This window comes from Microtus oregoni, unplaced genomic scaffold (assembly GCF_018167655.1).
Source record: "Microtus oregoni isolate MIOR12 unplaced genomic scaffold, Mior012 000020F_ref0000438, whole genome shotgun sequence".
Lineage (NCBI taxonomy): Eukaryota > Metazoa > Chordata > Mammalia > Rodentia > Cricetidae > Microtus > Microtus oregoni.
The window spans coordinates 12447711-12471867 of record NW_024543079.1 but is presented as its reverse complement, the minus strand read 5'-3'; the positions used below and the strand labels follow the sequence as shown (position 1 = coordinate 12471867).

Below are 24157 nucleotides of genomic sequence, written 5' to 3'. Positions count from 1 at the left end.
CAGACCCTATTTAGGAATTAATCTCTGACCTAGCCCATGTACAATCCTCTTAATCATTATGTTTCCCCAGGAAAAATGCAGTCCCAAACACTGGTGGGTATGACTGACTCTGGGGACACCCTTGAGTTCATACTTTCTCTTACTGATAAACCTCCTCCCAGTTCCTTACTTTGTCTCTGAATTGTGGAGGCCCAATGAGGCCAAAGGTAAGAGAGGTTGGGACTTGTTTTTAGTTCATTCAAAGTTATTGTGCTTCTAACAAAGGCCCAACACAGTTTTTAATCAGAATTCTGCTCTCTCAAGGCTATTGTCAAGGCTAGTTGCCTGACCTCAAGCTTCTGAAATAGGGAAGTAGTTGGTTCCTACCTAAAACAAAAGTCTAAGGATTCAATTAGATTCTAGTTCCCTTTATGGAAATAACTTGGGATTCTACCCAGGGAGTGATTTGCTATAGAGTGTTTGGTCTAGGGCATGAGTGATGAATATACCCTGTGACTTTCAATTTGTATGTTAATGCAGTCTTTCTTTTTACTCTTACCTTTTGGGGTAAGGGGTATATTAACCAGTTGGAAATTGGAAATAACTCAGTATCTTCTTATCTCTCCCTGTGAGTTAAGAGTGCCTAAAGGCCAGTTTGGATGCTCACCTTACTAGACCTGGAAGGAGGTGGGAGGTCCTTGGACTTCCCACAAGGCAGGGAACCCGGACTGCTCTTCTCTTTGGGCTGATAAGGGAGGGGGACTTGATTGGGGGAGGGGGAGGGTTATGGGAGGCGGTGGAGGGGAGGAGGCAGAAATCTTTAATAAATAAATGAAATAAAAATAAAAATTAAAAAAAAAAGAGTGCCTAAAGGCCTGCAGACTTGCGGGCTCCAGAAGTAATTAGCATTTCCCCCTGTAAACATTTACAGACCCTCTGCATTTCCTTATCTCTTCCTATCAGTTAGGGATGTCTCCAGACCTGACATTCCAGCATCCCACCCTCCCCGTTGCCTTTATGCTATATAATGCTCCTGAGAAAAAATGAAGTTGGCAGCTTGATCAGAACTCAGAGTTGCTGTCTGTTTCTCGTGTCTCTTGCCCCTTCATTTCTCCCCTCCAGGGTTCGTACTCCTGATTCATATCCGGCTGGTCGGGGCAGAAATTAAACGCGGGCGAATTTTCAGTATTCACTGAAAAATTCCCTCCCAATACTATCCTACATGTTTCTGCGTTTTATTATTTTCATTCATGTCTTTGTATTTACTATATTTCTAAATTCCCAATCCTCCACTCTGGAGGAAGGTGTTTTTGTCGAGGGTGGCCCCAACACAGAATTCTTCCTCTGATGGCGACAAGAAGGTGGAGATACTAGGCACAGTCTCTGTCCGGTCGCTCTGTCTCTTAGATTCCCTCCCCGGCCTCAGCACAGGCAACAACAGTACAACTCTCTTAGAAAACCTGAGATTTGCATTGGTTAGTCTGAACTGACCTGCTGGGCTTCATTGTTTTTCTTTCTTTCATTTGTTCTTTTTTTAACAAGATCTTTTTAGATGTATCCCTTGCTGTCCTAGAATTAGATATAGAGACCAGACTGACCTCAAACTTCCAGAGAGTCACCTGCCTCTGCCTCCCAAGTGCTGGGACTAGATGCAAGCACCACCATACTTGGCTTGACTTCATTTCTTCAAAGACAAACTGCACATAGCTCATGTTAGTGTGGGCCCTTTAGATATTTTCAGGTTGTATCTATTTCTTCATCTATTCAGGAACGTTTTCTGCATCGTGTTTCAGCTGGCGTGCTTAATAACAGGGGTGCAAAGATTAACAAACAGTATGTGGCCTCAAACTCAGCACACTTTAGGGTCGGGGCAGACATGTAAATAATACCGAGTACTGGGAAACTATACCTGCACCAGAGGAATACAGAGCCCAAGCTGAGCTACCGGAGGAGAAAACAATAAAGGGTGCCTGCCTGCTTCTTCCTCAGTCACTCAAGGTTACTCACCTTCAGGTTGAGATAAGAGGATAAGCATTTGAGGACTTGGGCCATGATGGCTGTAGCCCGGTCTCGCTCATGGTCTTCGTCTGACTGTAACCAGGGGTCCATGTGCTATAAAAAATAAGGAAGGTCAAATGGTCTGTCAGGAATACATGAAGTAAAACTTGTACTCTGTTAGAAAAAAACATGTGAGGGGCTGGAGAGATGACTCTGAGGTTAAGAGCGCTGACTGCTCTTCCAAAGGACCCAGATTCAATTCCCAGCACTCACATGGCAGCTCACAACTGTCTGTAACTCCAGTTCCAGGGTACCTGGCACCCTCATACAGACATACATGCAGGGAAACACTAATGTTTTTTAAAATAAAAATAAATAAATTTTTAAAAAGAAAGAACATGTGAAGTAAAAAACTCTACATTACTTCAATATCTAAAAAACACTCCTAGGGGCTGGAGAGACGGCTCAGAGGTTAAGAGCACTGCCTGCTCTTCCAAAGGTCCTGAGTTCAATTCCCAGCAACCACATGGTGGCTCACAACCATCTGTAATGAGGTCTGGTGCCCTCTTCTGGCCTGCAGGCATACACGCAAAACAGAATATTGTATACATAATAAATAAATAAATAAACATTTTAAAAAAATAAATAAAAAACACTCCTAATGTGTTGCAGAATAGAATATTTGTTTCACTATGTAAAGATGTGTTGCTGTTTTACTTTGCCCGCCTAAGGCACCTGATTGGTCAAAAAAAAAAAAAAAGCTGAACAGCCAATAACTAGGCAGAGGAAAGATAGGTGGGGCTGGCTTTTCTTAAAAGGGGGAGCCAGCCAGTTAGGCAGGGGCCAGCCAGCCAGGTTAGAAGGAAGCAGAAAAGCAGGAAGGACGATACGAAGATGAGATAAATGAGCCTTAGGGCAGCACACAGATAAATAGAAATTGGTTAATTTAAGTTTTTCTTTAAAGGTAGCTAGAAACAAGCTTAAGTTAAGACCAAATATTCATAATTAAAAAGTCTCTGTGCCATGATTTGGAGGCTGGCAGTTCAAGAAGCCTACTACACTAATGATAAAGCAGATTACATTGAAGTGATGGGTTGACAAGCAAGACATAAAACCTTGGCTCCTTCAAAGCTTGATTTCTAGATTTATCTCTGTTCATTTCAGTACTTTACTCTTTTGTCTGTTTTCAGCCCTTTCTGCATTGGAAAATTTTTTTTAATGATATGCTCTTAAAGAACTAAAGATGAGGGTGAGGGTGGGGCTGGAGAGATGGCCCAGTGGTTAAGAGCACTGGCTGATCTTCCAGAGGGCCCAGGTTCGCTATGGCGTGACACGGCAGTGTGCAGGCACACATGGTACTGGAGAAGGAGATGAGAGTCCTACATCTTGAGGCCACAGGAAGTGAACTGAGACCCTGGGTGTGGCTCGAGTATATTGGTACCTCAATGCCCAACTCCACAGTGACACACTTCCTCCAGCAAGGTCACAGTCACTCCAACTACTAGCGCCATTCTCTTTGGGGGCCATTTTCTTTCAAACCACAGCACCTGACATTTCATTTACCTTAAAAATGTTGTCAAAATTTTCCAGATGTGGGTCTTTTACCACCAGACTCTGCAGCATCACAGAGAAGGCCTGGAACGTCTGTCTGTAGAGACACTAACAAGGTGCAGAATCAGCAAGGCCCCTCCCAGCAAAGCTTCCCAAGCACCAAGCTCATCTGAGGCTGCTCATCACTTCAAGGCTTTAGTAAAAGCCCGATCCAGAGCAAAAGCACATGTAGGCAGTTTATGGTATGAGGGAAAGGGAAATAAAACATTTCAAATGAGCATCTTAAAATTCCTGGAATCGGGGTAATGGACTACATTTGGGGGAATGAGCAGAGGTCATCAAAATACCTTGAAAGCTGACTTGTGACTCTAATGCTGCGAAATAGGGGAGCTATCTGAACCAGTACCCTTCCATAACTCCTCCTCTCCTGCTTTGATTCTTTTCAGACCATTTGTACTCTTCACTGTTGGGACCTGCAACCATTTGACCCCAAGATATCTTGGGGTACAACTGGCCATGGTCTTCAGTCTCCAGTGGTTGCTATCTCTTGTTAATTTAGTTTTTATTGTTGGTGATGTTAATTTGTGCGTTTTTTCCTTCTTTGGGATTTGCTGCTATGAGATCATCAATTGTCTGTGTTTTTTTTGTTTGTTTGTTTGTTTTTATTGTTTTTTTTTAATTGTCTGTGTTTTTGTTGATGTAGCCAACTTCCCTTTGTTGAAGTTTTCCTTCTAGTATTTTGTGTAGGGCTGGGTTTGTGGCTAGATATTGGTTAAATCTGGTTTTGTCATGGAATATCTTTTGTCCTTCTATGGTGATTGAAAGTTTTGCTGGATATAGTAGTCTGGGCTGGCATCCATGTTCTCTTAATATCTGCATAACACTTGACCATGACCTTCTGACTTTCATTGTCTCCAATGAAAAGCCAGGTGTAATTCTGATAGGTCTGCCTTTATATGTTGATTGGCCTATTTCCTTTGCAGCTCTTAATATTCTTTCTTTACTTTGTATGTTTAGTGTTTTGATTATTATGTGGCAAGGGGACTTTTTTTTTTTTGATCCAGTCTATTTGGTGTTCTGTAAGCTTCTTTTATCTTCATAGGCATATCTTTTTTTAGATTGGGAAACTTTTCTTCTATGATTTTGTTAAATATATTTTCTGTGTTTTTGAGTTGAACTTCTCCTTCTTCTATACCTATTATTCTTAGGTTTGGCCTTTTCATGGTGACCCACATTTTGTACTAAGCTTTTGTTAGATTTAATGTTTTATTTGACTGACGAGTCTATTTCCTCTATTGTATCTTCAGCGCTTGAGATTCTCTCTTCCGTCTCTTGTATTCTGCTGTTCATGCTTGCATTTGTGGTTCCTGATCATTTTCTCATGATTTTTATTTTTAAAATTCCCTCGGCTTGTGTTTTCTTTATTGTCTCTATTTCAGTTTTCAAGACTTGAATAGTTTCTTTCATATGTTTGACTTCTTTTTCTTGGTTTTCTTTAAGGGATTTGCTGTTGTCTTCCAATTTTTTGTTTGTCTTTTCCTCCATTTCTTTGAGGGAATTTCTCATTTCCTCTTTAAGAGTTTCATTCTCCTGAAGTTATTTTTTAGGTCATTTTCTTCTGCTTCATCTATATTTGGTTGTTCAAGTCTTTTTTTTTTTTTTTTTTTCGAGACAGGGTTTCTCTGTAGCTTTGGTGCCTGTCCCGGAACTAGCCCTTGTAGACCCAGGCTGGCCTCGAACTCACAGAGATCTGCCTGCCTCTGCCTCCCGAGTGCTGGGATTAAAGGCGTGCGCCACTACTGCCTGGCTTGGTTGTTCAAGTCTTGCTATTGTAGCTTCTTTAGGTTTTACTGGTGTTGTGTTGCTCTTTGTGGTATTGTGTGTGTTCTTACCCTTTCTACTCATCTTTTCCTCTAATAGGTGTATTTGGGGCTGTCGGTGATTCTGTTGATTAATCTTCTAAGTGTCAGTGAATCCAAGGCTCAGATTGTTGTTCCTCGTGGTACAGTCTGTGCCACAGTTCTAGTTACCCCTTTGGTCACTCCATGTTTCTGGAGGTCTCTTAGTGCTCCCGGGATTTACTCCACTCCCTTGGAGTTTGCTGTCTCAGACCTGTTCTAGCCTAGGTTGTCAGTTTTGCCCTGTTTCTGTAAATCCTAGTCTGGATCTGCTCCTGCAGAGGTCCCTGGCTTGGAGTTGGTCCTGCAAAGGCTCCGGTCTACTCCCTCAGAGTTCCCAGGCTTGGGTGTGCCCAGGCCCACAGAGGATCTGGCTCAGGCTTACTCCCTCCGAGGTCCCAGATTCAGGCTTAGACCCAGAGAGGTTTCTAATTTCTGCCTATTGCCTTTGATGACAAACGCCAAGACCCATAGAGGTCCTGGCTCAAGCCTACTCCCTCTGAGGTCCCAGACTCACACCTGGACCATCAGAGATATCTGGTTCCTGCCTACTCCCTCAGTGGTCCCAGATTCATGCCCAGACCCCCAGGGGACCTGGCTCAGGCCTAGTTCCTCAGAAGTCCTAGGCTCAGGCCCAGACCCACAGGGGTCCTGGCTTAGGTCTACTCCCTTGAAGGTCCCAGATTCACGTCCCTACCCTCCAGGTGTCTCTGGCTCTGGCTCACTTGCTCAGGGGTTGCTCCCCTGTACCTGTTCTTGTGGAGTTCCCTGTCTCAGGTCTGCTCTGGCCCAGGTGGCTGGCTCAGTTCCAGTCTGCCAATGTCCCTGAAGGGGATCCGCTCCTACTCCCGCTCCCATGGAGCTTGCTTCTTCAGGTCCACTCTGGCTCAGGTCCTTCTGCTTTATTTTAAATCCAGGAGAAAGAAAGGAGCAAAGGCAAACGAAGGGGCACAATGTAGACAAAAGGGAGAGGAGGCTAGCGATCTGATTATGTTCACCAGTCTCGGCAGCACTGATTTAATTGTTTTCAAACCAGCAATTGCTCTCAAAAGGTAACGAGCAGCTGACCTGGGGAAGAGAGGGCATCTTAAGGAAAAAAGTGAGTTACCTCTGGGTGGCTGGTCTGGCTTGACACCGTGTGCGGCAGCTGGGTAAGGGTGCCTATGGCAGGCAGAGAGAATATACTTTTGATGGTAAGACCAAGCAAGTCTTCTCGGTCTTCAGAGCCAAACAACAGGTATATATCTTGGTAACTAGGGAGACAGTTTGGAAAGAATCTGATGTTAAACTGATACCTCGGCTCTAAAAGTAATCAAGAGGAAAGGCAAACTGGCTGGTGTAACATTCTGATGGATCTCACAAAAGCTTGGAGGAAGAGTGTATCACCCAGCCCTACCCTGGTCCCTGGTACACAATCCTTCCAGGCTCTTCTCCAGCTTAGCCATAAAGGGAACCCCACAGCACTCTAAGGCAGCAACTCACAATTTCCCCAAGTGTGCTCTGCTGAATGTAAAATGAGAGAGTTAAGGCTTTAACTACAGGCTGTCTCAGAGATGTTAACTAGCGTAGTTGCCAAGGTACAAGTCTCCAAGAGATGCAAACATCAGGACCTTAGACCTTACATAAAGCATATATAAGAATCACTTTCCATTGAAGATACTTGGGACGGAACTAAACACCCAAGGTCTCTGAGATGTGGGTGGCAGCATCTATGACGTTCTAGTTTGTTTTCAATTGTGATAAAACACTGACCAAAAGCAACTTGGGGAAGAAAAAATTATTTCATCTCACAGGTTACAGCCCATCATCTAGGGAAGCTAAGACAGGGATGTAAGCAGGAACCTGGAGTCAAAAACTGAGGCCGAGATCAGGGAGAAATGCTGTGTACTGGCTTGCAACCAGCACAGTCTGCTACTTCTCTCACCTACCCAAAAATGGCACCTCTCACAATGAGCTGGGCCTGCCTTTATCAATTATCAATTAAGAAAACACCTCATAGATAGGGTTACAGGGTTCCTTCTTCCCACGTGTGTCAAGCTGACAACTGCTTGTCAAGTTAAGATTTTTATTGCTGTGAAGAGACACCATGGCAACTCTTATAAAGAAAATATTTAATTGGGGTGGTTCCTCCACAGCTTCAGTGGTTCAGTCATTATCACCACGACAGGAGCAGGGTGACATACGGCAGATGGGAGCTGAGAGGGTTACACCTTGTGGGCAACAGGAAGTCAGCTGAAAGCCACACTGCGGGAAGCTTGAATAAAAGAGGTCTCAGAGCCCACCCTCACAGTGACACAATTCCTCCAACAGGCTATACCTCCTAATACTGCCCCTCCCTTTGGGGGGCATTTTCTTTCAAACCACCACAACAATCAGGATTATCCATCACACATGATACTAAAGTTTTCACAAAAGAATATGGAGTTAGATTTCCTGTATTGTGATAATTTGAATATAATTGGCCCCCATAAGCTCCTAGGGAATGGCACTTTTAGGAGGTGCAGCCTTGTTGGAGGAATTGTGTCACTGTGGGGGTGGGCTTTGAGGTCTCCTATGCTCAAGATACCCAGTGTGTCAGTTCCCTTCCTGTTGCCTGTGAGTCAACATGTAAGAACTCTCAGCTCCTTCTCCAGCACCATGTCTGCCTGCTGCCTTGCTCTCTGCCATGACAATAACGGACTGGACCTCTGAAATGTAAGTGAGCCATCACAGTTGAATGTTTTCCTGAAGAAGAGTTGCAGTGATCATGGTGTCTCTTCACAGCAATAAAATCCCTAAGATACCCATATAAATAGTTTTCAGAAGTTAGATATATGGGGCATTTAAAAATTTTCAGGTGTTTATTTAGTGCTGGAGCAGTCAGGGATAAGCAATGGCTACAGCTCCTGTGTGGAAGCCAGAGAACAACCTGTGGGAGCCGGATCTCTCCTGCTACTATGTGGGTTCCAAGGACCAACATCAGGTCATGATCCTTGGTGGCAAGTACCTGTACTCTCTGAGCCATCTTGCCAGCCCTAAATATGGAACACTTTAATAAGCTCTAGCAGTGTATGCCCCTGACTGAGAAACCAGGATGCATGTCTGAGGGGCATGTGGGCATCACCTGAAGTCAGTGATGGTGACAAAGAGCTCCTGGCGCACCATGCTGGATAGACAGTCCAGAGGCTCCTCTTGGAGCAGCACCTGCAGTGAGAAGGAAAGTACTTCATCCATCTGAGAACATAGCAGCTCACAAGGCCAGTCACCAGAGATGTGAATGGTACGTCCAAATAGCAGGAGGCTGGACAGGAGGACTGCCAGGACAGCAGCAGGATGGTGGAAGAGCTAATTTCTTCTCAGGAACCAGGCTCCGACTGTCCCTTGGCCTCTTACTACATGTTTGCGCTGACTCATGTTAGTGAGCCTCCCTGTGCCTCAGTTTCCTCACTTATAGAATGGTACAACACTACTACTTATGTCACGGGTTGTTAAGTGATAGCCCTGATAATTGTGTCAGTTGTTCATTGCCGTTATTACCAGTGATCATTTCTAGTTTAGGTATTCTAACTCCTCCACTAAACCAGGATCTCCAGGGTCAGGGTCATGCTGGCTGGTTTTACCTGTCAACTTGGCACAGCCTAGAACATCTGAGAGGGAATCTCCACAGAGGGATTGCTTTGATCAGCAAGGCTTTCGGGTGTGTCTGTGAGGGATCCTCTGGGCTGTTAATTAACCCTGTGGGGCAGTATCAGGTCTCAAGCTGTGAGTCCTGGGCTATGTAAGAGTGAAGAGGGTTGGTGAAAAGCAGACAAGCAGGCAACATGGTGCATCCACCCATTTTCTGTTCCTTCCTTCCTTCCTTCCTTCCTTCCTTCCTTCCTTCCTTCCCTGCTTCCTTCCTTCCTTCTTTCCGTTTTCTGTTTTTTAGTTTTTCAAGACAGGGTTTCTCTAGTCGCCCTGGCTGTCCTGGAACTTGCTCTGTAGACCAGGCTGGCCTCTAACCCATAAAGATCTCCTGCTTCTGCCTCTGCTGGGATTAAAATGTGCACCACCACCACCCAGTTCACTCTCTTTTCTTGACTGAGGATGTGATGTCTGACAGCTTGAGTTCCTGCCCTCACTTCCCTCCATCATGGACTGTAACCTAGGACCCCTTCCTCCCCAAGTTGCTTGAGATGAAGTTCTTTATCACAGTCACAGAAAGGAAACTAGAAACAGAGCTAATGCCCTGACGGTTTGTCCTAAAGAAGGAACAACTTTCCAGCTTACAAACTGGCAGGAGAGCTGTGCTGGAAGCCCTGCAGGCGATGGGCAGGAGACTCCTCCAGAACCATGTCCGCTTATAAAGCCCTTCTATTCTGTTCATCTGTGACAATTCCCGTACCCACAGTAACTTGTGTCTCCAGATTCTTGTCTTTCCAGCCCTGTGGACCCCCATTTATGGCCTCCAGGAAACATGCTTATCTATCCTTTACCTAATATTTCTTAACCAAGTACTCACTGGCTGCCCCAGCATCAACTGTGTACCTGCAACAGGAAGCTTCTCAATACCTTTCCCCACCGCCTTTCTACCCCACTACCACCCCAGCCTGGAAACACAAAGCAGGCTGACTTTGAGAGAGACCTCCTATGTGGTCTTACAGAAACAGGAGAAGTAGCAGAGTCAGAGGGCCCCCAGCTCTGCCATCAGCCGTCCAGAGGCCCCTGGTCTGGTATTCAGTTTCCCCATGCTTTGTTCCCTTGGCTATAGAGGATCTGGAGTGGCTCTAGGAAGCTCGCCCAAGGAACTACTGTGGGCGCAACCTGACTGTGAATGTGGAGAAACCTCGCGGGATTGTTCACCATTTCATAGGAACTGCCCTGGCCCATAGGAACGAGCATTTCAGGGCCACATTTCTGTTGTGTCTTTTGGTCCCACAGGCGGCAGTTCAATTATTCAGGAGAAACATCAAGGTCAATTATATTCCTTCAGGAACCTGGAATTGGGACATCTTAGACATTTTTTTCTGGAAAGTCATCAACTTACATATTTTATGTGGGATGTCCTTCTGTATATGTATTGTTTTTATTTGTTAATGAACAAATCTGCTTTGGCCTAAAGCAGAGCAGATTATAGCCAGGCTGGAAGAGATATATATAGAGAGTAGACAGAGTCAAAGAGATGCCATGTAGCTGCCAAAGGAGACAGATGCCAGAACCTTGCCCAGTAAGCCACAACCTTGGGTGAAACATAGATTAATAGAAATGGGTTAAATGAAAATGTAAGAGCTAGCTAGAAATATGCCTGAGTCACTGACCAAACAGTGTTGTAATTAATATAGCTTCTGTGTGATTATTCAGGAAACATAATCTGAACAATGAGGAAATGAACAAGCGTTGTGAGAAGGCTGCTAGTTCATTTCCCTATCGTCTGGCAGCTCAGACACAAAACAATCAGAAACCATATTATTTACAACACTGTTTGGCCAATAGCTTAAGTGTATTTCTAGCTAACTCATATCTTAAATTAACCCATCTCCATTAATCTGCGTATTGCCACAAGGCAGTGGCTTACCAGGTAAAGTTCCCAACATCTGTCTCTGGAGGGACTACACAGCTTCTCTCTTAAAGAAGCCATGGAGCCACTGCCAGAGACAGACATGCTGAAATCTTGCCGGTAGACCACAAGCCTCATGGTGAAATATAAAATACTGGAAATGGGTTAAATTAATATGTAAGAGTTAGCCAATAAGAATCTAGAGCTAATAGGCTAAGCAGTGATTTAATTAATACAATTTCTGTGTGGTTATTTTGGGTCTGAGCTGCAAAGCGGCCGAAACAAACAAGTGACCTCCTTTAACAACCAAGCAGTCTCCTACAGAATAGAGCCCAATGTGGGGCTAAACCCATTTCAAGTCTGGGTGATTGTATTAGAAGGAAGCTAACTGAGAGCATGTCTGCTGCTCAGCACCCCTGCCTGGGAAAGGGGCTGGATTGGGTCTGCTAGGTGTGCATAGGCAGGAATGCATGGTGGATTCCTGCCACAATACATGGAGACATTTCCAGGCAGTGCAGCATATTGTATGGCAGATTTAGCTTTTATTCAGACAAAAGGTTTATGTGCTGCATGGTGCTTTCCAAAGTTGAGGAGGAGAGCATGGCTCCCACCCAGCAGTCCCAGAGCTGGCGGCAAATGTACTTCCACCATGTTGGATAGGGTGGAACAATCAGGCAGGGCTGTGGAGTTGGTCCTAGCCATGCCCACTTAGCTTTTTTTTTTTAAGTGCTCCTGGTCAGAAAACGATTACAGATGCATAATAAAAAAATATTCAGATGAAAAAGACCTCTGAATTGGTAATACTATTGGATAAATGTATATAGGTTTGGGAGAGAGAAGAAAAAGAGTATAGACAGTTATAAAAAGAAATAGTTTTAAAAATAAACAAAGTCTTTAAAGAGACAGTAAAAGCAAAATAAAAGAGTACAGACAGTCATAGATTAAAGAAGGAAAGAAAAATAAGCCACAAAAAGATGGGAAATACACAGTCTGGATTATGTATATTATTGAAACCTCGGAGCCACATGAGAACTTGATCCTCTGGAACTTGTTAAGCCCTCCCTTAGACTCTACCTCAGCATCTTTTTGTTGCTTATTTTTTATTTCATGTGTCTGAGTATTTTGCCTACATGTGTCTGTAGACCATATACATGCAGTACCAGAAGAGGCCAGAGGAGGGCATCAGATCCCCTGGGACTGGAGTTACAGGTGGTTGTGAGCTGCCTGAGGTAGGTACTGAAAACTGAATGAACTCTGGTCTTCTGGAAGACAGCAAGTGCTCTTAACCACTGAGTCATCTCTTCAGACCCTCAACATTCCTTTTGTTTTGTTCTGTTTCTGTTGTTTTTATAAACTTCAGTGAGCCAGAGTTAATTTTGTTGCTCACCTCCAGAAAAAATATTAACCAGTCTTAATAAAAATAACAGTTTGGGGGAGGTAATGATCAAAATAAGTGTATAAAACGCTCAAAAACTATTTTTGGGGGATATTTCTTTTTTTATTTATTAAAGATTTCTGTCTCTTCCCCGCCACCGCCTCCCATTTCCCTCTCCCTCCCCCAATCAAGTCCCCCTCCCTCCTCAGCCCGAAGACCAATCAGGGTTCCCTGCCCTGTGGGAAGTTCAAGGAACCCCCACCTCCATCCAGATCTAGTAAGTTGAGCATCCAAACTGCCTAGGCTCCTACAAAGCCAGTACGTGCAGTAGGATCAGAAACCCATTGCCATTGTTCTTGAGTTCTCAGTAGTCCTCATTGTCCGCTATGTTCAGAGAGTCCGGTTTTATCCCAAGCTTTTTCAGACCCAGGCCAGCTTCAATGGAAGAATGGATGAAGAAAGTATGGAATATATACATATTAGAGTACTACTCAGCAGTAAAAAACAAGGGCTTCTTGAATTTTGCATGCAAATGGATGGAAATAGAAAACACTATCCTGAGTGAGGTAAGCCAGACCCAAAAAGAGGAGCATGGGATGTACTCACTCATATTTGGTTTCTAGCCATAAACAAAGGACATTGAGCCTATAATTAGTGATCCTAGAGAAGCTAAATAAGGAGAACCCAAAAAAAAAACATATAGGCATCCTCCTGAATATTAACCTTCATCAGGCGATGAAAGGAGACAGAGACAGAGACCCACATTGGAGCACCGGACATAATTCTCAAGGTCCAAATCAGGAGCAGAAGGAGAGAGAGCACGAGCAAGGAACTCAGGACCGCAAGGGGTGCACCCACACACTGAGACAATGGGGATCTTCTATTGGGAACTCACCAAGGTCAAAAACTATTTTTAAAATGAGGAGGATAAAAGGAATCACCCCTGGGTCTGCATGATGGGGTCAAAAGATTTGTTGAGCTCTGGTGAGAAACTAAACAAGAAATAGTACTGTGGTAACAAAGGAAGACATTCTCTGGGTCTGACATGAGGAAGGGAGGAACAGATGTGAAGAAATAAGTGCCTTGAATCTGCCAGATGTGGTGGGAAACCAAGGCAGTTGGATCTCTGTGAGTTCCAGATCAGCCTGGTCAACATAGGAACAAACGAACAAAGTTATGCTAGAACTGAGTCTTTGCCAGTTGATCCTCAGATTATACTTATCATGGAAATATTGCAAAAAAATGAAATAGTATCATTTAAAAAAGAAAAATTTAAAAAATGAGTTCATCTCAAAGATCTTAAAGTCAGGCAGAGATTTAGGCATCTAAGGGACTAACTGATTTGGCAAGTAGGCAGGGTTGTGAAGGACCTGGATACAGAAGGATGGAGACCTTTGGAGATAGCCAAAGAGAAAGAAGAGGCACCTGGAGTACCAGAATTCAGTTATGGCGGGTCTTTTATTTATTTATTTATTTACTTACTTACTTACTTATTTATTTATTTATTTTGGTTTTGAGAGACACAGTTCCTCTGTAGCTTTGGAGCTACAGAGAACTCACTTTGTAAACCAGGGTAGCTTCAAACTCACAGAGATTCACCTGCTGTCTCTTTCTTCCAGGTGTTGAGATTAAAGGCGTGTGCCACCACTGCCCAGCTTTTTTTTGTTTGTTTGTTTGTTTATACAACACGTCTCTTTGATTAATTTGTGGGCATGTATGAGAGTCAGCAAAGTATACATCCCCTCATGCTCCTGAGTAAGCCATTATTTAAACAACTTTTCATTTACCCACTTATCTGGGTCATTTCTGGGGTTTTGTTCTTCCATGAAATGTTGTGAAATAATCCTTCTGTACACTGTGAAGATGTGTTGCTCCCATTGTTAATAAAAGCTGATTAGCCAATGACTAGAAAGAATTGTTGGGGCAGGGAGAATACTGGGGAGAAGGGCGGAGTCAAAGGAGACACCATGAGATGTAGCAGAACCAGCAGGCTGGAAAATACGTATATAAAGTACTCGAGTCTTGGGGCAGCACATAGAGTAATAGAAATGGGTAAGTTGTATGAGCTAGTTAAAAACAAGCCTAAGCTAAAGGTCAAGCATTTATAATTAATATTAAGTCTCTGTGTGGTTATTTGGGGAGCTACTGGTGGAGCATTGCTGACCAGTGGTATAGGTGGAAGACTAAACCTACATTAAAGAGTGTCCATAACATTTGTGTGCACATCTTCACAGAAGTACTGATTATGTGGTAGGTATATTTGCCATTTTTAGGAAACTACCCAACTGTTCTCCACATTGGTTCACCATTTTACCTTCTTACCAACAGTGGGCTAAAACTTTGGTTCCTCTGTAACTTCACCAGTACCTGAAGGCATAAGTCACAAACAATGCCACACCAGTTTGGAATTATGATTAATAGGGTGGTATTTATTTAAAGGGGAAAAAACTTACAGATCACCGTCCCAGCCCTCTGCACAACCAGGAAGGGAGTCTAGTCGCTGGCGGAGCAGGAAGTGAAGAGAGAGAGGAGAGGGAAGTGGCCGTTTTTTTAAAGGGAGAGAGACCACGCCCCAATGGGCTGGTATCTCAGCAGCTATAGGTTGGAGGAGCGGGAGGACCTCCCGCAACAAGTACCTGGTATTGTCTTCTTTTATTCTGGCCAGTTTATTGGTATTCAGTTGACTCTTACTGTGTTTTCACCTTATTTTTCTCTAAACAGAGTGATGGAACACCCTTCATGGCTTATATAGAAACCTTCTTTGTAAAACTGTCATAGAGACTTGTTTGCCTTCCTTTGCACATTTTGCTTTGGTTTCATTGGCTTTTTGCTTAATGCAAGAACCATGCATTAGTGTGCATCAAGAAAGGTGAATTAATGCCTTTAGCTGTTGTATTTGGCATGTTAATTTTATGTCAACATGTCACAAAGTAGTTATTTTGAAAGAGAGAACCTCAACTGAGAAAAATTCCCCCACTAGATTGGCCCATGGGATATTTTCTTGATTAATAATTGATGTGGGAGGGCCTAATTTCCTATGGGTGGTGTCATTCCTAGGCTGGTTATCCTATCAAAGCAGGCTGAGCAAACCACAAAGAACAAGCCATAAGCAGCACTCTCCCATGATCTTGGCATGACTTTCCTCAGTAATGGACAGTTATCTGGAGGTATAAATGAAATAAGCCCTTTCCTCCCTAAGTTGCATTTTGTCATAGTGTTCTCTGACACCAATAGAAACCCTGAGTTATACAGCCATGCATTAATGTGGGTCAAGAAAAGTTATCAATGCCCTCAAGTTCTTTCTCTGCAACAACTCCAGCCTTTTCCTCCTCCTAAGTTGTCACAAAACTGCTTCTTCTGCTGTGCACCTGTCCTCTTGGTGTTGGAAGAATACTCTTTTAACCTTTGTACACACGGCTGCTGTAACTAAGGAAATTCAACTACCCATGTGATTTTCTCATAGATACTAGCTATCTTAAACGTTTGTAGACAAAGCCCCTTCTTAGCCCCTATTTTGATAGACACCAGATATGGGCCAGTTAGTATAGGCTGGATCTGCTTGCAGAGAATGGATTTGTGATGTGGGATTCCCTCTGTATGCTTTGAATATGTTTTATTAACACTGGTTAATTAAAGAAGCTGTTTCAGTCAATGGCTTAGTAGGAAATCTGAACAGAGATACAGAGAGAAAGTAGGCAGAGTTGAGGAGATGCCATGTAACTGCCAAAAGAGAAAGACACCATTCACCAGTCAGAACCTTACCGGTAGGCCATACCCTTGTGACACTACACAGATTAATAGAAATGGCTTAATTTAAGATGTAAGAGTTAGCTAGAAATATGCCTGAGCTATTGGCCAAACAGTATTGTAATTAATATAATTTCTGTATTATTATTCAGGTATGGGCAATCAGGAAATGAATGAGCAGCCACTGCCTACAAATAGCACACCAACATGGGACAACTACATTCACATAAAAACTGAGAGAGCTTAGGAATAAATTCTAGACATGAAAAAAACAGTTAAGTACAGCTTCTTGGTAGCCACATTTTTTTTTCAGATAGACTCTGCTTGCTAGCAGGAAGCAGAGGCACGGCTTCTTTAAGAGAAGTCTTCCTGACTAAGTGTTAGCAGCAAAAAATTGCATGGTTTCTTTAAGATCCAGCTTCCTAGTTCATGCTAGCAGAACAAACTCTGGCTCTTTGGGGAGTTCCTGCACTTAAATGGGGTCTGTGAGCAGCCTGTTACAAATTGCTTAATGGCAAACATAGACCTGCTGTGTCCCTGGAGCTGGGATGGTGTGCATGGCTCGCAGAGGTGGTGAACTTACCTCCGCCATGTTGTACAGGGTGGAACAAACAGGTAGGGCCACAGAATTGGTTATAGCCATGCCCGCTTAGCATTTAAAAAAAAAAAGCACTCCTGGTCAGAAATGCTTACAAATACACAATAAAGACAGATTCAGATGAATCTGAATTACCACAGAAATCTCTGCCAAACCCACAGTACTTACACTTAGGACATGCACTATTTCTGCCACGTGGCGGTGAACAAATGATTCTGTAGTTTCATCATAATTTAAAGTTTGGCTCAGAGCAGACAAAGATCTTAGAAACTTCAACTTTTCAGGTTCACCCTGAATTTGTGGGGAAATGATAAAAAATACAATTATACATTATCTTATTTGATAAATGTACAATGTTTTTACAAAGTTTTTTGGATGTTTTTAAGCACATGGCATTTTATTCAATCCAGGATCAGTCTCTTAACTATAAGGAATGCACAAAGTACAGGAGGACCCAATGCACTTCTTTATCCACAAAATTTGCTGGGGACCACAGCACACCCTCTGTTGCAGCACCAAATGCTCTAGGCTCTTCCCCACCTTCAGGCTTTACCACACTGTCCACCTACCCTCTATCATGTTACCAGATTAAGATTCCCAAAAATGACCCTGAATCTGATACCTCCAGTTCTTCTAATGCCATTAAAGAGTCACCATTTTGCTGTGGGATAATGCTTTTGCATACTGTAAAGATTTGTCACTTGTATTGGTTTAATAAAATGCAGATTGGCTGGTAGCCAGGCAGGAAGCATAAGCAGGGCAACCAGGCTAAGGGAATTCTGGGAAAAGGCTAGATGCAATCACCACCCAGATACAGAGAAAGCGAGATGAGAATGCTGCACTGAGAAATGGTACCAAGCCATGTGGCTAAACACAGACAAGAATTTGAGGTTAATTTAAGTTATAAGAGCTAGTTAATAATAAGCCTGCACTAATAGGCCAAACAGTTTATAACTAACAAAAGTCTCTGTGTGTTTCTTTGGGACTGAATGACTATGGAACCAGATGGGACAGAAACTTCTGTCTACACCATTTCAAGTTCTTAAGGCTTCCTTTAAAAATGCAAGTTCTGATTTGGATAATATCTTTTCATATTGACATTGTTTTTCTGATCAGAGAAGTAATAACTACTTATTATAGAAATTCTGAAATAAAGCACAAAGAGGAAAGTACAGACGAACATTTCTTCCAGTCTTTCCCCTAGGAACAGATGGTATAAACTCACACAATTCCCTAGAGAGCAAGGAGTCATTTTATGGCATCCACTTGCCCTGAGTGCTGGAATTACAAGAGTGCTCCATCCTGGATTTCTTGCTCTCATTTTTTTTGTTTTTTTCTTTTTTGACCCTATACATTTTTTTTCTCAAATGTTAATTGATCAGGTAACTCCTAATCTACAGTTGTTCAATAGCACCCAAGGAGATCAAGGCCCTTCCCAATCTGATCTAGTTGACCTCATCAAATCATGTCTTGCCTTGACCTGAGGCAGTCACAGCTATGGTCAATTAACTTCCTTGATGTGTTTTCTTGCTTCCGGGGTTGTATGCCTCCTGCCTTCTCTACATTTCTTGCTAGAACTGCATGGATTTGAAGAGTTGGACTGTCCTTTTAGTCATGAAGCAGAGTTGTCAGCCCTTCTTAGGTGCAGACACAGCTGTCACAGCATCTGAGGTAATCTCATACAATTACTGGAATGGGCTTTCTTTTGTCTTAATTCACTGAAGCAATCCAAATTCTTTATTAGACAAAGAAAATTTTTACAAAACCTTGTGATAGTAAACACAAAGAATAGCTCCAAATTTTAAAAATAAAAAATTTCACATCAAAAGTGAAGACCAACCAGCTGACTTCTGGTGCTTTGCTGTTATTGCATTAGCATTATACATAAAATGCTATACTAAGTCCCTTCCTACTGCTTCTGTGCATCTCTCTATCATCTTACAGTCACCCTATGACTCTCTACAATTTCTTTCTGTGCATCTCTCTATCATCTTACAGTCACCCTATGACTCTCTACAATTTCTTTCTGTGCATCTCTCTATCATCTTACAGTCACCCTATGACTCTCTACAATTTCTTTCTGTGCATCTCTCTATCATCTTACAGTCACCCTATGACTCTCTACAATTCCTTTCTGTGCATCTCTCTATCATCTTACAGTCACCCTATGACTCTCTACAATTCCTTTCTGTCAACTAGTTGCTAACTCGGTCTTTTGGCCCAGGGATGATTTTATTTAATTAGTGCAAACACAAACTTAGAGTTCACTGTGTGACCAAATATTCCACACACTAGGCCAAGCAAATTACTCCACATTAGGATGGGAGATATTAAGTTCAGTGGTAATGGAGAAAGTAAAGTGTCTGCCCCAGCATCCACATAAAAAGCTAGTAGTGTCTGCCAGACTAGCCTAATCAGAGAGCCTCCAATCCCAGGGAGAGACCCTATCCCAGTAAAAACACCTGAAGAAAAGCCTCTGGACTCTACATGCATGTGCACTCAACATGCATCCCCAGTACACACACCCGCACACAAAGACACAGAGGTAAAAAAAAGTGGGTAAAACTTTATTGTCAATTTGACTGGTAAAGATTAAAAGCAAACCAAATTATACTGATTTTGGACAGTTGTAAGTAACTAGCATCTGATACTCGTCTGTGCCCATATAAATGTACTTCACTTTTTGGTTGTGAACCTAGCCTTTAACAGCTGAGCAGTCTCTCTAGCCTACAAATAGGCCTTATATTAGTGGTTTTCAACCTTCCTAATGCTGTGACCCTTTAATGTAGTTCATATTGTGATGACCCCCAACCATAAGATTATTCTATTGTTAACTTTATATTTGTAGTGAATTGTAATGTAAATATCTGATATGCAGAATATTTAACATTCAATCTTCAGAGGGGTCGTGACCCACAGGGTGAGAACCACTGCTTTATATGCTGGGTAAACAAGTTAGCAGAATCTATTGAAAGCACTTACAAGCCAGGCATGATGGTGCACACCTTTAATCCCAGCACGCGGGAGACTTAGGTGATGTGGGATTCCCCTCTTTATGCTGTAAATTTTTATTGGTTAATAAAGAATCTGTCTTGGGCCTGGAAGTGCAGAATAGAGGTAGGCAGGGAAAACTAAACTGAATGCTGGGAGAAAGAAGGCAGAGTCAAGGAGAAGCCATGTAGCCCCGCTGGAGACAGATGCCAGAACTTTACCTAGTAAGCCACAGCCACGTAGTGATACACAGATTAATGGAGATGGGCCAGTTTAGGATTTAAGAGTTAGCCAGAAATATGCTTAGCTATTGGCCAAACAGTATTGCAAATAATATGGTTTCTGTGTGACTATTTTGGGACTGAGAAGACGGAAACTAACTAGTGGCCTCCTACAACACTGACATAGACAGATATCTGTGAGTTTGAGGCCAGTCTTGTCTACAAAGCTAGTTCCACAACAGCCAAGGCTGTTTTACAGAGAAACCCATCTCAAAAAAAACCAAATACACACACACACACACACACACACACACACACACACACACACACAGTTTGTTTTTAAGTTAAAGAGAAAAATTCTTGGGAAGCAGAAGCAAGCAGATCTGTAGTCTATCCAGCGAGTATCCAGTGAGTTCCAGGACAGCCAGAACTAGGCAGAGACCCTAGTAGTCTTACTCTAGTTTTCAAGGTCAAGCAATGTCTGCCCCTGCTGAGGTCTTTACCTGTCTTGTACCACTGTCCCTATTTATCACCACGGGTTAAATGTGTGAGGCTTGAGTTCCTCAAGCATGCTGTGTTCTTTTTGACTTCTACCATAACTCCATTTCCCCAATTCTAACTCTTCCTTTTTCCTTTTATCCTTCAGCTCTGAGCTCAAAGGAAACATTCTCGGAGCCTTCCCTCCCCTCACACCAGGTAAGTTTTCTTACACTCTCACAGGGTGCATGACTGGCTCTCCTCAAAGATGGAACACTGTATACCCAGGAAACTGGCCAGAGCAGATCTATAGCTACTCACCTAGAACATGTGTGACTGTTTTCCCTCTAATTATATTCATTTGTAGGGACAGAATATGGTAATAGTGGTTATCTCAAGGGAGTGGGGTTAGAAAAGATTAACCTTTAACTTTTAGCAAGCCTTAATCTTTATTTTATTTATTATAAATATAAATAATATATAAATTCAATAATTTGTAAATAAAAATTACATTTTATAATCAATAAAGTATTTATGTATATAATAATGAGTTATGTTCAGAATTTTTTTTTATTATAAAGAATACATTGGATTGCTCATCAAGACTGCCATGCGTACCTTTAGCTCACCACGTAAAACCTCCTGGATGGACTGGACCAGTATCTCAACACTGGCCTCATTGAAGGGTGCCTGGAAAGTCAGGGATCCAAGGCTATCTGGAGGGGGCGCCTGAGTGAGTTCAGAGATGTCAGAGATGTTCAGATCTAATACAAAAGAAAGATGCTGGTGAACCCTCTGGTGTAAAGTGGTGGTGCTTAGTGGTGCCATGCCCTGGCTGGGGCACACAGCTTCTCCTGCCTGCTTGGCCAAGACCCCCCCCCCAACTCTCACTTTTTTTTTTTTTTTTTGGTTTTTCGAGACAGGGTTTCTCTGTGGTTTTGGAGCCTGTCCTGGAACTAGCTCTTGTAGACCAGGATGGTCTCGAACTCACAGAGATCTGCCTGCCTCTGCCTCCCGAGTGCTGGGATTAAAGGCGTGCGCCACCACCGCCCGGTCTAACTCTCACTTTTTTTCTCAGCTGAAAAACCTGTGTTCTTAGAGCCTTGGAGTCATAAGGATCTTTAAGCCTGGGCAGTAACAAAACGGTGAATATGATAACCTTAAAATTAACTCTGAATGCCTTTGCCGACTGTTGACTGGTGCTCCTAGAATTTTCTCCAAAAGTCTGAATTTGAATAAATATTTGAAGTTTTTCAGACCAGTATGTTCTTAGGTCACAATGATCCCACATGTTTTATCAGGAAGATAACTTCTAAAAATCTTTGTATCTTAATTCAAAGCACCAAATGGGTAAAAACATTAAATGTTTACAATGAACTTTCAACTTGAAACTGGGTGGGGGTGGGGGGGTCTGCAGGGGAACATGCCTGCCTCTGACTTTTCCAACAACTGTACCAAAAAAGAGAAAAACAAACAACACAAATATCAAGAGAAGCTGCTGTCTCTCAAATATACTGATGAGGAGCTACAGAAGTGTGCAGGCTGTGAGAACAGCTCCCAGAACTACATCAGGTTGCAGCCAGAATGCCTTCAAAGCAGTGAGGTCTTAAAGGAATTTCCAATCTATCTAAAGAAAAATGACGTACACACTCCATTTGAGGCTTGAGTTTGTGCGTGGTGATAGATATTGATCTATTTGCATTCTGCTACATGTCAACATCCAGTTATACAAGAACCATTTGTTAAAGATTTTTTTTCCATTTTATATTTTTAACTTATTTGTCAAAAATTGGGTGTTCATAAGTGTATGGGTTAATATCAGTATCTTCGATTCAATTCCATTGGTCTCCAGTCTGTTGATATACCAAGTTGTTCTATAATAGAGTTTGAAGTCAGGAATGATGATGCCTCCAGATGTTCCTTTACTATATAGGGTTGTTTTGGCTATTCTGCGGTTTTTCTTTCCAGATGAAATTTAGTATTGTTCTTTCCAGGCCCGTGAAGAATTGTGCTAGGATTTTTTTTTTTTTTTTGATTTTTCGAGACAGGGTTTCTCCGTAGCTTTTTGGTTCCTGTCCTGGAACTAGCTCTTGTAGACCAGGCTGGCCTTGAACTTACAGAGATCCGCCAGCCTCTGCCTCCTGAGAGCTGGGATTAAAGGCGTGCGCCACCACCACCCGGCGTGCTAAGATTTTGATGGGTATTGCATTGAATCTGTGGATTGCTTTTGGCAACATTGCCATTTTTACTATGTGAATTCTACTTACCCAAGAGCAAGGGAGATCTTTCGATTTTCTTGTGTCTTCTTCAATTTCTTTCTTCAAAAATTTAAAGTTCTTATCATGCAGGTCTTTTACTTGTTTGGTTAGAGTTACCCCAAGATATTTTATGTTTCTTGTGGTTATTGTAAAGGGTGATGATTTTCTGATTTCTTTCTCAGCCCATTTATCATCTCTATATAGGAGGGCTACTGATTTTTTTTGAGTTAATCTTGTGTCCCGCCCCATTACTGAAGGTGTTTATCAGTTGTAGGAGTTCTCCCCATTAGATCTGTGGTTGGCTTGTTAGCTTGCTGTATATTGCCTTTATTATGTTTAGGAATGTTCCTTGTATCCCTGATCTCTCCAAGACCTTTATCATGAAGGGGTATTGGATTTTGTCAAAGACTTTTTGGCATCTAATGAAATGATCATGTGGGTTTTTTTTCTTTTTGTTTATAAGGTGGATTACATTGATGGACTTTCATATGCTGAACCATCCCTGCATCTCTGGGATGAAGCCTAATTGATCATGAAGACGGAAGCTGTTTGTTCGTTCCCGGCCACCCAAACCTGAAATAATACTCAGAATCTATATTATTTGCAATACTGTTTGGCCAATATCTTAAGCATATTGCTAGCTAGCTCTTACATCTAGAATTAACCCATTTCCATTATTTTATATTTTACCAAGAGGCTTGTGGCCTCCCAGCAAGGTTCCAGCTGGCAGCTCACATCTTTCCCCTCTGGTGGCTACATGGCATCTCCTTGACTCTGCCCTCTTTCTCCCAGCATTCAGCTTAGTCCCCCCACCAGCTCTACTCTGCCCTATCACAGGCCAAGACAGCTTCTTTATTCATTAACCAATCAAAGCAACACACATACAGAACTTCCCATACCAGATCATGGTAGATGATGTTTTTGAAATGTTCTTGGATTCATTTTGCCAGAATTTTACTGAGTATTTTTGCATCAATGTTCATGAGTGAGATTGGTCTGTAATTCTCTTTCCTAGTTATGTCTTTGTGTGGTTTGGGTATCAGGGTAACTGTAGCCTCATAAAAAAGTTTGGCAGTGTTCCTTTTGCTTCTATTGTGTGGAACAATTTGAGAAATATTGGTATTAGCTTTTTGAAATTCTAGTAGAATTCTGCACTCCAACCATCTGGCCCTGGGCTACTGGGTTTTTTTTTGTTTTGTTTTGTTTTGTTTTGTTTTGTTTTTTGTCAGGAGACTTTTGAAGACTGTTTCTATTTCCTTATGGGTTATAGGGTCGATTTAATTTAATTTATTTATCTGGTCTTGATTTAATTTTGGCATGTGATACTCATCCAGAAAATTGTGGATTTCCTTTAAATTTTTCAAAATTTTGTGGAGTACAGGCTTTTGAAGTATGACCTGATGATTCTCTGGATTTCTTCAGTGTCTGTTGTTATGTCCCCTTTTTCACTTCTGATTTTGTTAATTTGGATATTCTTTCTCTGTCTTTTGGTTAGTTTGGATAAACATTTTTCAATCTTGTTGATTTTCTCAAAGAACAACTCTGTGTC

The 24157-nt window shown here is 42.3% G+C and overlaps 1 protein-coding gene across 1 annotated transcript in view; it reads right to left on the bottom strand.

Annotated features, from left to right (window-relative positions):
• Mroh8 (maestro heat like repeat family member 8) overlaps positions 1–24157 on the bottom strand; it is a 77357-nt gene that overhangs the window by 39390 nt on the left and 13810 nt on the right. Inside the window, exons 3-8 of the mRNA XM_041670534.1 lie at positions 20969–21114; positions 16830–16952; positions 8530–8609; positions 6535–6679; positions 3541–3636; positions 1987–2091 (exon numbers count right to left, since the gene is read on the bottom strand). Of these exons, the coding sequence (XP_041526468.1) occupies positions 1987–2091; positions 3541–3636; positions 6535–6679; positions 8530–8609; positions 16830–16952; positions 20969–21114 (695 nt within the window). The remainder of the gene's footprint in view (positions 1–1986; positions 2092–3540; positions 3637–6534; positions 6680–8529; positions 8610–16829; positions 16953–20968; positions 21115–24157) is intronic.